Source organism: Hylobates moloch, unplaced genomic scaffold (genome assembly GCF_009828535.3).
Source record: "Hylobates moloch isolate HMO894 unplaced genomic scaffold, HMol_V3 SCAFFOLD_8, whole genome shotgun sequence".
Taxonomy (NCBI): Eukaryota; Metazoa; Chordata; class Mammalia; order Primates; family Hylobatidae; genus Hylobates; species Hylobates moloch.
The window spans coordinates 25,073,207-25,089,019 of record NW_026652283.1 but is presented as its reverse complement, the minus strand read 5'-3'; the positions used below and the strand labels follow the sequence as shown (position 1 = coordinate 25,089,019).

Below are 15,813 nucleotides of genomic sequence, written 5' to 3'. Positions count from 1 at the left end.
AGGCGGAGCTTGCAGTGAGCCGAGATTGTGCCACTGCAATCTGGCCTGGGAGAAAGAGCAAGACTCTGTCTCAAAAAAAAAAAAAAAAAAAAAAAAAAAAAACTACCCAGGAGAATTAATTTGCACAACCTTAAGAAAATTTGCATGGTCATTATTTATTTAGACCAAACATAATTCAGTTTAATTTTCATTCTATAATATGTTAACTTTGAGACACTTAGAAGCATCTTAAAGCCATGTTAACTTCAATTCGTTTGTACTTCTATCAAAGATTTTGTGTGGAGGTTAAGATTTTTATCTAAATGAATATTACGAGCACACTGTAGAAATAAATCCTGGATATTTAATTTTGTATTGCAATTTGCCAAAATTCTATGCCAGCACTGTTAAAAACACAGTATGAAGTAACATCTTTCAAAATGTTTAGGATATTGTGCTTTCTTGGCTAAGATTTTCTGTAACTCTGAGTATCTATTTTGGATTATAAATTGTATCAGAAATATTTTTGATATCTGTATGTAGAAATGGTTGAGATAATATATTTATAAAACAAATTAGAACACTTCAAAGACAACATAAGCTATTTTCATTCTCTGTTAAGCAAAAATAGAAGATATTCTTTCACAACCCAAAGGTAAACAAGTTGCATATCGCCTGCCATATAGTGAGACTAGGAAGCCATTATCAATAAGTTTATATTATATTTCTAACACATGGAATTTGTAATTTTATAGATTAATTCTAATTGTTGCTTAAATTTATTTTAGATTTCGATTTGCTAATCTATATTAATATTTCATTTTAACAATTGTGCTAAATTCTTTAAATTGTATACCATTTCTGTAAAATATGTTACTGATACCTGTTCACCTTTTTTTTTTTATTTAAACATCATTATGAAATGCCTTTTTAGGAAACAGTGAGGGAAAATATGATTATATTTTAGTGCGGTATATAGTAAGTCACTTTTGCATTTGAAGTACCTTTTCACCAATATTTAAAATATCTCTTGTAACATAGCTCTCATGATTCATTAGTTATATTTTGTGTTGACAGTGAAGTAAGATGTTCTATTTTAGAATGTTAACAAGACAAGTGAAATTAGCAGTTTTAAATTCCGTTTGATTAAAAAAGAGGTCCTAGTAATCTCAATTAAAACAAATGCAGAGAAATCGTTAATCCATGAAATAGACTTTGCATGTGCATTAACTCAATCTGTGTCTCTAGAACAATGCATCTAAACTTTTGCTGGCCATTATGGAAAGCAGACATGACAGCGAGAATGCAGAAAGAATTCTTTTTAACATGAGACCCAGAGAACTGGTAAGAAAACTTTTAAAAGCTTGGTCAATATTGGGTAGCCTAAAAGGAAAAAATTTAGAGAATGCATGTCAGAAAAAAAAGTTGATTGATTTTCATTGCTTTGCCAAGACAAATGGAACATCATGACCTACCATTACCAATACCGCAGAAGGCCCTGTGGTGGCAAAGGCCTGTGTGATTTGGGCCTTATGACTTCAGTAGTTTTATCCGCTCTAAGCACTTTTCTTAGCTAACTTATCATACTATACTAAACTATATGCAAATGTGTATTGCCAGAAAAAAGTTGGCTTTAGTTTAATGGTGTATTGGAGCATATGAGGAAGGGATGTAAAAAAAATGTTTATACTCTTCAAAAATTTTATTTATACTTCTTTCTGAAAAATAAAAATAAAATTAATATTTTTTGTAGTTGTTCTTCTCAGTGATATGTTGTACAATGCTTGGCCTCAAGGAAACTGTGCAGACTCTAGTAGAGATTCCACAGAGATCATTAATGTGTCTTCCTGTTGTAGAAGTTATCTTTTCTTTCTCACTCGTGGCATGCACATTATGAAATAATGCAGGTGTATTTTAAAAGCATTGGGTTCCAAAAGCATTGAGAATGTACTCACATAATATAGCTCAGTGCCCTGATGATTAAGCCCCACTCACATCAGGGCCATTGTTGGTGCTGTGGGCAACTCCTACGAAAGTCTGGCACAACAATCTTTTACTCTCACTTTATTAGTAAAGAATGGAGTCAAGGAGGGCAGACAAAAAGAGAGATAAGGTGAAGTTTCATTTAATATATATTTAATGAGAGCCTAACATCTATCTGCAAGCAGTGAGTTACCAGGACCAACACATTTCCTATCCTATGGTTAAATGTGGCGATGAATCATATATTTATTCAACAACGGCACTGTGCAATAGCCCTTTGAAAATACTAGTTCCTCCGTGGACAACACCTTTATTCTGTCATCCCCTTCCTCCTTGTGGCCCACCCTCCACGTCTTGCTTGAGTATATGCCCCTGCTCTGCGCTTCCTCAGAAACATACATAGCCCTGGATTAGGACCGATGGCACTGCACTGTGTTTTCCTCCTTGCTTGCTGACTCTCCCACTGGACAGTAAGTTCCTTGAGGGTACTGTCTCCCATCCACTGTTGGGGTCCTCAGTTCCCAGGGCAATTTCTAGCACCATGTCTGCCTGTTACTTAGTGGGCACTTAGTAAATAATGGATGTTTATTGGGGTTCTCGATTCTCCTAATTCATGGGAACTTCGGCACTATCAATATTCAAATATCAAACAAAAATTTCCAAGGAAAAGGGGAATATTGTAGGAAGATACTTCTATGTTCATTGAAATAAAGATGGTTTCCAAGGCCATTTTCATTTAGAGTCCTTTTATACTTTTGAGGCTTATGAAGCTGCCCAATTTTTAATTAAATCTCATAAAAATATAAAGCAGATATTGTTTCTGGCATTTCAATCTTCTTCTTTTTTTTTTTTTTTGTTTTTTTTTTTTGTTTTGATAGGTGGATGTGATGAAGAATGCCTACAACCAAGGATTGGAATGTGACCATGGGGATGATGAGGGTGGAGATGATGGTGTTTCTCCAAAAGATGTTGGACACAATATCTACATTCTGGCCCATCAGGTGTCACATTTTATATCTTTACATTATTTTGCTCATCCTATCAGTCATGTTTTGTATCTGTGGCTTGTCATATTTTCAAGTTCTGGTCCCTTCATTTATTCAGCATTTACCGTCCTAGGTTTGGGCTAAAGAGAGGAACAGCCTCCCAGAATGCCTGACTATGTACCCCAAGGTATGCTAAGGGACAGTCTTCAAGAAAACAGTGCTTGGTACCCAAAACTACTGGGCCAGAAGGGATGAGACATTCCCATGTCAGCCTGAGCCATGGATAAACCATGGCAGAAAATGAGGGTGCTGAAGGAGAGGGGAAGAGTGGCTACTGGGGAGGCAGAGTGTGAAGTGAGGGGGTGCATTCAGTCCTAATCAGGACAAATTTGGCAGGTAGTTTCTGGCCTCCTTGAATTGTAGGTTGACATGCTTTCTGTAGAAGCCATAAACTGGCAGCCTCTGATTGGAAGTGTGAGGCTGAACTTTAAATTCTTTTGAAGGAACTCTTTCCATTTCCAATAATTTAAACAGGTGCCTGATCAGCACTATTCATAAATTTAATACCATTAACATGAAGATCAACTTTAAATTGGCATCTTTGAATGCAAATTTGTTTAGAAGTTAAACATTTTAAATGTGCATTTGCCAATTTGATTTTGTCTATGATAGCTCCTTTGTTTTTACAAAACGAAGTTCAAACTTTAGAGACTTGCTCTATCTTTCTTTCTCATCATTTTCTCCCATTGGCAATCATTCCCTTCTGTTTCCCTGTGCGTTTGATCAGTTGATTGAATAAACATTGATAGATATAAAGTCAGATTCTCAGAAGATTTATTTTTAAGGTTGCTCTTTAGACATTTCTTATGCCCTTTTCTACCCTTTGTGTAACTGTCTAATATATGTGAACTTGACTATAATTTTTACAAAACCTTCCAGGAAGGAGTCAGATTCTAAAAGATACTAACAAAAGACACCACTATTGTTTTATAATATATCTGGCTCATTGAAAAGATTTTAAGGTCTCTCATAGTGTATAAAAATGCCTACGTAGAACAGAAAGAGGTAAGGGCAGATGAGTTATAGCTACACAGATGAGAATTTTAGCTGCTGAGCAACTGAAAGCCAGGATGACGGACAAGTTGAAGGAAGCAGAAAGTGGAGATTTAGGATGTGGAAAAGGTGTCGTTTTAGAGAGAAAGAGAAGTCGTGTGACACAAAGTGAGTCAAGCTAGCAAAGGAATGGCTAGAGATTGAATGTGAGTAGAAAAGAAAAAATCCCAGGCTGAGAATTAAAATCATATTGGCTACTAGAATGAACACAGAAACATGCTGACCCATATGTGTAGAGGGTCAAGGAGTTACTTTAGAGTCTGTAGCACTGTGGAGGGAAGAAGGCAAGGAAGACGAGCAAGGTCAAAAAGGCAAGGTCAAAATGAGCAGTAATAAGTTTCAGAAGAAGAAAGTAGGGAAATAGAGCCACCTCTGTTTTCTTGACTGCAAGATAGTCCTGCTTTGTGTGGGGGAGGTTGTCTTCTTGCACGAGTGAGCAGCTGCATGAGTAAGGCCTGACTGTGTAGCTGTTGAGTGGGGAATGAACAACCAGACGAGCTAAGCTTGCCCTGGAGCCAGCAGAGTGACAGATTGGCCAGCAGACAATAAATGAACCACCTCACATCCATTAAGAAATTTAATAAAGCAATCTCAGATGACCAGTGTCTTAGGGGTAACAGTGAAAATGTCAAGGTAAAGAAAAGACTTATGTTAGGTAACTTCAGTTTGAAGCAGACTAAGTATAAGAGTAGAGGATACAGGCCAAGTGCAATGGCTCACGCCTGTAATCCCAACACTTTGGGAGGCTGAGATGGGTGGATCACTTGAAGGAGTTCAAGACCAGCCTGGCTAACGTGGCGAAACCTCATCTCTACTAAAAGTACAAAAATTAGTTGCGTGTGGTGGCGCATGACTGTAATCCAAGCTACTTAGGAGGCTGAGGCACGACAATCACTTGAACCTGGAAGGTGGAGGTTGCAGTGAGCCGAGATCACTCCACTACACTCCATCCTGGGCAATAGAGTGAGACTCAGTCTCAAAACAAACTAACAAAAAACAAAAAAACCAGAGTACAGAATACAAATTTTTAAAAAGACGATGATACATGTTGAGAAGAATGGACAAAGAGGGTAAAGAATGCAAGCAGTGCTCAGAGATGGAAAGATGATAGAAAACATAAAGCAACCTATATATGAAATAAATTCAAAATGAAGATGGCATAAAGGCCAATTATTTTAATGAATTTGAGTTTATTACAGTGCTTGAAGAGGAGAGTAGACATATGCAAAGATGATGGTGTAATTGCCCAAAAAGTGGAAATTTAGAAGTAGTAAAAAAAATGTTACAAGGGGTTAAAACAACTTGCTGAAAGAGAAATCAATGATATCAATGATGTGAAAATGATTGGAGTGGATATATCGAAATTTTTCTTTTTAAAACTTCCCAGAAGCAAAATGTTGGAAAAGCAATGATTTGTAGAGCAACGGAAGTCCAATATAGAAGTACAGAAACAAAGGCAGCCTCAAGAAAAGAGAGAACAAACATCAAAACAAAAGAGAGTAAAGAGAAAAGGAGATTCTGAATTGCTGAATACTTTAAGCCTCATGATTACACTGTAAGAGATTAAATATTAAATAAGAGTCTGCATGAGTCCCTCTTAGAACCCAAAGAGGGCATAGGTATGGAAGAAAAGTAGGCCAGTTGTATGTAACTGACAGTGTAGAGTTAAGCACTTGTCCGCTTATTCTATTATAGTGACAGAAGGAGTCATTTCCTTGCCACCATATAAATGTATTCTTTATGGGGTAACCCTATCACCAATTTTTCATGAAAAATTATGAGCTTTCACTCACAGGAGAGAGACCATTGTGCTCTGCTGATCTTTCTGCAGGTGACTCCTTGGCTTCCTAGGCTAGGATGTCATATTTGGTTTCTTAGGAGGCCAATCCCTAAGATTGTTGCCAAGTTCCTCATGAATCTATTGTCCTCCACAAACTCACAAGGAGTGGTTGGTTGTAAGCACTGCTTCAGAAGTGGCCATGTAGCTGTGCTATAGGAATTTGCTAGAGTCCGGTTTCCACTGTTTTCATTGTGGATATGCAGTCACTGGGCTCCCGCAGGCAAATGACTGTGCAAATTGGTTTCTGGCTTTGTACAGTTTAGTAATTCCAAAACCAAGATGCAACTTCCTCTTTGTTTTACTATAATCATCTTTTGTGCAGACAGTTTATTCTGGTGCTCTCAGACTTTCAATTTTTGTTGTTGTTCTTTTCATGGTAGTAAGGTAGTTCTGCTTTTTCTACCATGACGTCCCTTTTGGCCTTTCCTGTGGTTGGTGTTACAAGAAACAAATAATGCTTCTTGTAAGTGTCTTGTCTGATCTACATAAAACTATAAGTACCTCAGAAAGGGAATTTCTTAACTTCTAATACTGTAGTGCTGTGCAGAGAATTTCCTTAAAATCCAACTATGTGCACTTTTTGACTTTCTATCTTCTGCATGTTTTCCTTATGCCTCTCTGCCCCATCTCTCTGCTTTGCTCTTGGTCTTTTATATTCTTTTCTTGCTTTCTGTAGAGACAGTCACTATACACAGTCCAGAGCACTGTTCAGTACTTTGTGTATGTCCAATATATATTAAACCATATTGTTTCATTCTCTCCTGAAGCAATTTCTGTTCTTCTGTCTGAAACCCTGCATTTAATGCCTACCCGAAGTAAGAGGCATATGGAGAAATGTTATATGCTTTTCAGGTTGGGGAGAAGTATTAGATAGCAAGCTGTAGGAAGCAAAAATAACTCCTGGATCATAAGGCAAGAGAGAATGGGTCACTCTGATTGGTTATATTTAATTCTTTTCAAAATGCAGGCTTGAAAATTTTTCATGAGCATTTTCCCGTATCACTAAATGGTCTTTGAAAACATAATTTTAATGTCTACATAATTGCTCTTCATTTGAATGTACCGTGATTCATGTAATCACTCCTTATTGTTAGACATTTAGGTTTCTAATGTATTTGATATTATAAATTACGCTATGATTAACATCCTCATACATTAATCTTTGTCTGCCACACTGATTATTTCTCTAGGATAAATTCCAAGAAGTTTAATTACTGTCACAGGGTAGTAACTATTTTATGGTTCCTGATGCATATTGTAAAATTGTTTTCCACAGTTTATGATGGTACTTGTCTTACTGAATCCTAAAATTATTACCATTTAAAAAAATATTGGCCAAACTGATAGTATTTGGAACAACAATGTTTGCTGAATGAATTAACATATGATAAATGAAAGGAGAATCACATTTTGATTCATATCTTTTGGATTACTGGTAAAATGGGCTATCTTTTAATATGTTCTTTGGTCATTTGTATTTCTTCTGTGAATTTCTTGAAAGTGTATTTATCTCTTATTTTATGAGGTTCATTTTAATGAAGTTTAATTAGGGATAATAACTCTTTGTCAGTCATATTAGTTATATTTACTTCTTACTGATTTACTGGCTTTTATGTTTTCATAATAATTTTCTTTCAGCACCTCGAGATCATTTGAACACTCACCTAGATTTTCTTCTGGTGTATAATGAATTCAATTTTTGTATTTAATTATATAATCTTTCCATGTCATAATGCAAAAATAATAATAAGAAAAGTTCTGATGCTTCATCTATAAAGACATATTCCAAAATTTAGTGTAACAGCAATCCATGAGGGCAGGATTTGCAGGAATTATAGGAGGGTGCTGTAGAGCATAGGTCACAGAGAAAGCTTTAGTAGAAGAGATTAGGCCCAAAATCTAGCCACCTTCAAGGCCAGACAGGGTATGTGAATGAGTGATCTAGGGGCTGGTGAGGTTGGAACAGTCTGACGTTCCTCTTCCAAAGCAGGGAGCCATTACTCACTTCCGCTGACTTGCTAGTTGGGCTTGCAGGCCCTGGATTTCCACTTCTTCCAATATTTCAAAAGAAGCCTATATTTTGAAATTTTGTAAAAATGTGGAATCTCCTAACTTTTAAAAGTTGGCAGATCATTCAAGATTTTTACAAACACTGAGCAGGCCAAAGAAAACTCAGCAGCAAGCTGAATGCAGCCCTTGATCCATCAGTTTACCACTGTGGAGTAAAAGATTTACATTTCTCATTCGTTCTTTCATTGAGTTTCATAGATGCATTGAGTGCTTACTAGATGCCAAGCGCTGTGCCAGATACTAGGAATGCAGTGGTAAAGAAGATCCACAACAGATCAGCTCTCAGAGAATTTGCATTCTGGCTGGGAGCAATGAAGAGTAGACAATGAACCAGAAAGATAGCAGATGGTGATATAAGCTACACAGTGAATAAGAATAGATCGTGGTCAAAGACAGTTACTAGAGGCTATTAGAGATTGGTTGATCTGGAGGGTTTTCTGAGGAGCAATTTAAACTAGATCTAAGTCAAAAATCAAAAGCCAGCAGGATACCATGGGGGTGGGGGGTTTGCAGGGGAACATCCCAGTGGCCTGAAAGTGGCAATGAGCTTGACATATTTAAAGGAACAAAAGAAGGCCTGGGTAACTTGACCCTTCCCCCAGCCAGCTATTATATTTTAATATATATAATATATACCCAGCAAGTATATATTATATACTTGAATATTATACTAATCACCTACAGTTCACCTCAGACTTATTTATTATAAGGTAGTCTCTCAACAACATTTATGGAACACCTCTTATGTCAGGCATTGTGCTAGTTTCTAAGATGGAAAAACGACTAAAAATGCAATCAAGAAGCTCACAATGAAGTGTATATAAAAGGAAGAGCGAGAGAGATAAATCATTATAATTGAATGTGTTTGTCTTAACATGGAAGTTATGTAAAAGACCTACTTCCCCTAGGAGTCAAGAGAGCTTCCTGGAAGAGGTGACATTTGAACTAAATCTTGAAAGAGAGGGATGGAGGAAGACAGTCCAGGCAGGCAGAACAACTTCTGCAAAGAGCCAAAAATATTTTAGGGAGAGGAGCCAAAAATATTTTAGGGAGAGAAACTTCTTTTGGTCATATTGGTAGGGATCTTGTGTGGTATCTACATATGTTTTTATATGAAATAAACTACAATAATTTGAATTGTGTAAACATCTTTGATAACTGTAGTGACTCTGTAGGCACTTAACAAATGTTGCACAAATGAGTGAATAATTGAGGGATAAATGAATGAATGACTGGGACACGATATATTCTAAAGCTATGATAATTTATAGTTTAACTATTATAACTTAAAAAACTGAATAAAGATATTTTTCTGTTACTATCATTACCATGATAAAAGTTAATGATAATTTCTGCCACTGGAGCATACATTTCTTGTGTACAGATGCAATTATCTTTTTTTCTTTCTGCTTCAATGTTAAGTTCAGTGCCTAGAATATAGCAGGCACTCTAGAAGAGTCTGAAGGAATAACTTCTGGCAAAAAATGCATGCATGCTGATAATATTTCTAGGTAATACATCCACTATGTAAGATCAATAGACTCCTACAACGCTTATAATAGCATTCTGGCAGTCCATAATCTTATTCAAATGCTCTTAACTTTCTTTTTAATTTTATACATTACTCTTTGCCAATATTGTTAGTAAACTCTGTATCAACAGGCCCTATAATATCTTCTTTCTTGCTAGGCACTTTTCTTATTTTTGTTCATGATACCATCTCTCTCTTTTACTAATAGAATATCTCCTTCTATTGTTACAATTCATCTTAGTGTTACCTTCATACCCTTAAGATCCAAACTGAGACCTACCTAACCCACTTCCTAGATAAAATACAGCCAGCAACTATCTATTCTTTGTTTTGAATTCTTACATTTGTTATGTCCACCTAGAACCACATACTTACTTTTACACTAGGTTGTACTATATATCATCCTGGAATTGTTCTTTGTTTTATGTATATTGGACCTGGCTACTAAATTAGTAGTGGATCCACAAAATCTGGGCACCCAGGAGGCCTTATTTTTACAAAAGAAACTTTCCACAAAGAAAAAGTATAATGGGAAAAAATGCCTAGGTATTATAGAATAGATTTAAATCCTCTAATAGGCACTTACGTGTCTTTCACTGAGCAACTAAGAATCTTTGGGTTATGGCCATTTAAATGACCTCTCAAATTGATGGTTAATGGGTACAATAAAAAATGCAGTCTAGGAAATCGATTGAAATGGGACTCACTAATTATTAGTTTGATATAAAGATCATGAAGTGGAAGCAATTATTTGTTTGCTTAACATTCCATGTTTGTTAGATATATATTTATTTCTGAGTGACGTAATTATTAGAGCATCAGTCTGTATTCTAGCAATGTAAAATGCCATTGCTGTGTCTTCAACTCCTCCTTCTGCCTGCTTTGACTATCCATTGAATTCAAAGTCTAATAGGAGAGATGGAGATATCAGGCAAGGCTTTTATGATTAGTTTTTCCAGGAAAAGGAAAATGCATAGCACTCCTTAGTATATTTCAGACCCTTGAATTTTTAGCTTATCCCTAATCAAAGTCAATAACTCTTTTTTAACTTTCAGGAGAGAGAGAGAGAGAGAGAGAGAGAGAATGGTAAGAACGGCTATGCCATTTTAAGGACAGGGATTCTTTATGTCATGCTAAAGAAATTTTCTGGATTTCCTGATAGTCTTCATTAATCCACTTTTTTCTTTAAAAATTCTGTTTCTAATAACTAACTACAGTTGCTTGAGCTATATTCATTTTAAGGGATATGCATGTAAATTACTCCAAATAGCTAAAGTTTAATTTATACTGAAACCATATGAAATGTATCTATCACTCAGACTACTTACAATGTTTTCCTTAGAGATTTATGCTCTTCACCTCTTTGCAGCTTCTATTTTCTTATGCTAATGTGTAGTAATCAGCATTGCTTCATTTACGTTATTTGTAGATGCAGAAGGATGGTTTGTAATTGGATACATAACTTCCATCTCTAATATCTTTGAAGGGTTTTAAGTAACTTACAATTACTTCATCTTTATTATTGCTTGTAGTGCAGAATGTAGAAAACACAGCTGGGTTTTTCAACTCACAGAGGCACTTGTAGCTCAGTAATACGTTGGCTAGAATGTTGTACCAAGAATATTATGCAAACAGCTTAGCTGTTATTCCGCCCCTGCACCCCGTGTTTTCTCTGTGAGCTATTTACATCGCTTAACTTCTCTGGCTTCAGCCTTCTCATCTATAAAAATATGATGGCTGTCAGTGAGCTGCATTTGCAAAGTAAACTTTCAGAGACTTATGAGCTCCAGAGAGTAGTTGGACTGTGATGGCTCTTTTACTGGATTCAATTATGTTTTAAATAATGTAACAATAACTAATCAGCTACTAGATACTTATGTATTTGTTTATATATCATCATTATAAACAGAATTTGAGGTTGAATGAGAAATGCATGTTTATAATTAGCTTGTGAGAATACAAGATCAGAAGCCATGAGAAGGAAAGAGGATCTAAGTATACCAGAGGTCTTGGCTAACATTCTTACAGTTTATCAGTGGTAGCTCTGAGCTTCTTGGTAACCAAGAGTATAATTGATACCTACAGTATTCATTAATGACCAACTTTTTACTGGCATTTAATTCAGAAAGGAGTTTATGCAAGGATATAGTACAACACAGTAGACAGAACCATTCTGCAGAACACACCAGATGAAATAATGCACATAGCTGTTTTTTGGTCCTCAGGGACAATGATCAATACTTCTGATTCATTAGCAAGAGTGAATGTAATTAATCTTGAAGTGTGTTTAATCCAACAGCCATTATGAAAATAGATATTATATTCACTTTATAGACAGACTTTGATAATGTAGGACCTTTCTAATACGCGAACTTAGTTGAAAAAAAAGCTTTTGTAAACATGAAGAGATTATCATATTAAATCACAGAAAATAGGCTTATCCTACTTGCCCAGGAAAGTGAAAAGCCAGCTGCTGCTCTCAGTGCTGGGGATAAAGTAGTGAGCAGATACACCCAAATCCCGTTCCTCTGTGAGCTTACATGCTAGCAGGGATGTCTCCCACCTTGAGACCACATGATTCCTTCTGGGGCATGTGCTTTATAGATGCAGTTGTGGGGTGGATAGGGAATGCACGGGATACGGAAAGGAGGCATCATCTCTGCCCCCATGGAGTATACCTTTATTACAGGAGGGAGACACGAAAACAACCACATTGCATCAAGTCCTAGGAAAAATGCGTATCTGAGGTGCTCTGGGATCTTAGGTTAGGAGTGTGCTTAGGAAAGTGAGTGTGGCAGAGCAAGAGAGAGAGAGAGAGAGAGCGCCAGAGGGAGCAAGAGGAACAGAGAGATACCGCTTTCCCTCTGTTCTCCCTCATTTGATCATTTGCTCAGCATTCGTGCATGCAAATCTGCTTCTTTAAAAAAACCTCTAGCCCACTGGCTCATAACTTGCTGTCTTTTATAGCAAAAGTGCTCAAAAGATTGTATATAATTGCTATCTCCAATTCCTCTCTTTCTATTCTCTCTCTAACCCATTTCTGCCAGGCTTTCATTTTCACCGTGCCACCTAAACCACTCTTGGTGAGGCCACCAGTCACTGCCTCTTTGACCAATCTAAAGGTTGCCCCCATTCCGCATCTTTTGTCCTGTCACTAACATTTGACACAATTGGCCACTCTCCTTTCCGTGAAATATTTCTTCACTTAGATTTTGCCCAGCACAATCTCCTGATTTTTCCCTCTGCTTCACTGGCTCCTATTTCTTTCTCTGGCTTCTGTTAGAGGTGTTCTAGTCAGATCCATTCCATGGATCTCTGGTCTTCTTAATCGATGCTCACTCCCTGAATGTCACTTAGTCACATGACTTTAAACACCAGCTGTACCATGATAAATTCCAAATGCACATCTTCAGCGTGGGCCTGTCTTCTGAACACCAGACTGGTTCCTCCAACTGCTTGCTCAGGATCTGCATTTGAATGTCTTTTTAGGCATCTCACACTTAACATTATCCATAATAGAACTCTTGGTCCTCCCACCATGTGTACAACTCAGATACCCCAGACACTCAGACTCCATAGCCTCAGCTGCTTAGCATTCCTGTAGCCCAAGCCTGGGTGGATGTCCCTCCTGCGTGTGCCCATGGCACACCACGCCTGCTGTGATCGTAGAACATATATCACCAAATTCACATGGCCTATTGACTTGTCTCCTCCACCAGACTCCAAACTTCATAAAGACAGGAGTTAGGTTTTACTCATGAATGTCACCCAGTGCATAGTACTGTGTTTGACATAGTAAATACTTTTGATTCATTGAGTGAGAGAGTAAGTAAATGAGTGACTGTGATAGTCAACAAGTACTGTAGATCAGGGGTCCCCAACCCCTGGACTCCAGATAGGTACCAGTCTGTGGCCCGTTAGGAACGGGGCCACACAGCAGGAGGTGAGTGGCAGGCAAGCAAGCATGACCACCTGAGCTCTGCCTCCTGTTAGATCAGTGGCGCTATTAGATTCTCATAAGAGTGTGAACCTTGTTGTGAACTGTATTTGTGAGGGATCTAGGTTACGTCCTCCTTATAAGAATCTAATGCATGATGATCTGTTACTGTCTCCTGTTCACCCCCAGTTGGGACCGTCTAGTTGCAGGAAAACAAGCTCAGGGCTCCCACTGATTCTATATTATGGTGAGTATGTAATAATAGTAGAAATAATGTGCGCAATAAATATAATGTGCTTGAATCATCCCAAAACCATTCCCCCCCACGCCCCAGGCCATGGAAAAATTGCTTTCCACAAAACTGATGCCCGGTGCCAAAAAGGTTGGGGACTGCTGCTATAGATGGCTAGAAAGGAAATAGGTGAAATAGGTTAATATTGGCTGGAGTTATTGTATAAGGCTTTGTGGTGGGGCTTGCATTTTAGATGAATCTTATGGAGTGATAAGATTTAGATAAACTGAGAAAAGCATTTTCATCATAGGGAAAATACGCACAGAGATGGGGGCAATACTTAGCATGCTGTGCGTGTGTGAGAGCAGCTTCTCTGGGACCTTACATCAAGCAGAGAGAAAGCCCTGTGTTGCAACTGTGGGAGGTAGCTAGGGAGGGACACGTCCTATTGAATTCTGAAGGACTTTAAGTACCAAAGACTAATTACATAGAAATATTTATTCAAATGTGATATAGTATACATTTCTGCTCAACTGTTCCTTAGAGTACTTAATTCGTTTTGTTTTGTTTGTTTGTTTTTTGAGTTGGAGTTTCGCCCTTGTTGCCCAGGCTGGAGTGCAATGGTGCGATCTCAGCTCACTGCAACCTCTGCCTCCCTGGTTCAAGCGATTCTGCTGCGTCAGCCTCCCGAGCAGCTAGGATTACAGGTGCATGCCACCACGACTGGCTAATTTTGTGTTTTTAGTAGAGACGGGGTTTCTCCATGTTTGTCAGGCTGGTCTCAAACTCCTGACCTCAGATAATCCGCCTGCCTCAGCCTCCCAAAGTGCTGGGATTACAGGTGTGAGCCACCGAGCCCGTCCAGAGTACTCAGTTCTTACTTCTGTTGCCATAAAATGAATGAGACTTTAATGATTCTGTAAAATGCTGAACAGAATAATGCAGAGACAAATAGCACAAAAGTCTGCTTTAGAAAATATCCACCAACCCCAAAGCAATGTTATGTCTTAAAATGATTATTTAATTATTGTACTTTTATTCATTTATGACCTGACATTATTATGCAAGTATTTACAGATAAATCAATTATAAATGAACCCATGAAAAAATGTAATTAGTAAACACAAGCCAATATAAAAATACTTAGGTCAGAGCACTAAGTAATATTCTGTATATATGGGTGTATGTGTGTACTTGCATGTATCTGCTTATAATATTTATTGATTAACTTATTTTTCCTGCTCAGACATAAATGAAGAAAGCTTAACTATAGCTTAGGCACCGTGGCTTACACCTGTAATCCCAGAACTTTGAGAGGCTGAGGCAGGTAGATCATTTGAGGTCAGGAGTTTGAGACCAGCCTGGCCAACATGGTGAGACCCCATCTCTACTAAATATACAAAAATTAGCCAGGCATAGTGGCAGGCACCTGTAATCCCAGCTACTCGGGAGGCTAAGGCAGGAGAATTGCTTGAACCTGGGAGGCGGAGGTTGCCGTGAGCTGGGATGATGCCATTGCACTCCATCCTGGGCGACAGAGAAGACTCTCTCTCAAAAAAATAAGAAAGCTTAACTACATAGCTGACATTTTATCCTGAAGGCATGCTGAGGAAGTATGAGCTAGGACAGAATGTCAAGACAGAGATAGCCAACTAATTCTCATTTAGTCAATAGATCCAGTACTATAATATCAAAGTGACATATGAAAATAGTTTTTCCCGCCAGGCACAGTGGCTCACGCCTATAATCCCAGCACTTTGGGAGGCTGAGGCGGGCAGATCACTTGAGGTCAGGAGTTCCAGACCAGCCTGGCCAACATGATGAAACAATGTCTCTACTATTTTTACCAGTGGCAAAAACCGCAATCACTTTTGCACCAACCTAATACAAATACAAAAATTAGTTTGACGTGGTGGCACTTGCCTGTAGTCCCAGCTACTCAGGAAGCTGAGGCACAGGAATCACTTGAACCTGAGAGGCGGAGGTTGCAGTGAGCCGAGATCGCACCACTGCACCCCAGTCTGGGCAGCAGAGGAAGACCTTGTCTCAAAAAAAAAAAACAAACAACAACAACAAAAAAGTTTTCCTTGTGTAGTAGCCCATGGAATCATGTAGGTATGTGAGTCTTACTATCATGTGATG

The 15,813-nt window shown here is 37.9% G+C and overlaps 1 protein-coding gene across 1 annotated transcript in view; it reads left to right on the top strand.

The window, feature by feature from the left end:
• The window catches only part of ITPR2 (inositol 1,4,5-trisphosphate receptor type 2), a 509,412-nt gene that overhangs the window by 367,253 nt on the left and 126,346 nt on the right, over positions 1 to 15,813 (top strand). The window contains exons 44-45 of the mRNA XM_032159871.2: positions 1,228 to 1,323; positions 2,841 to 2,963. Coding sequence (XP_032015762.1) covers positions 1,228 to 1,323; positions 2,841 to 2,963 — 219 coding nt within the window. The remainder of the gene's footprint in view (positions 1 to 1,227; positions 1,324 to 2,840; positions 2,964 to 15,813) is intronic.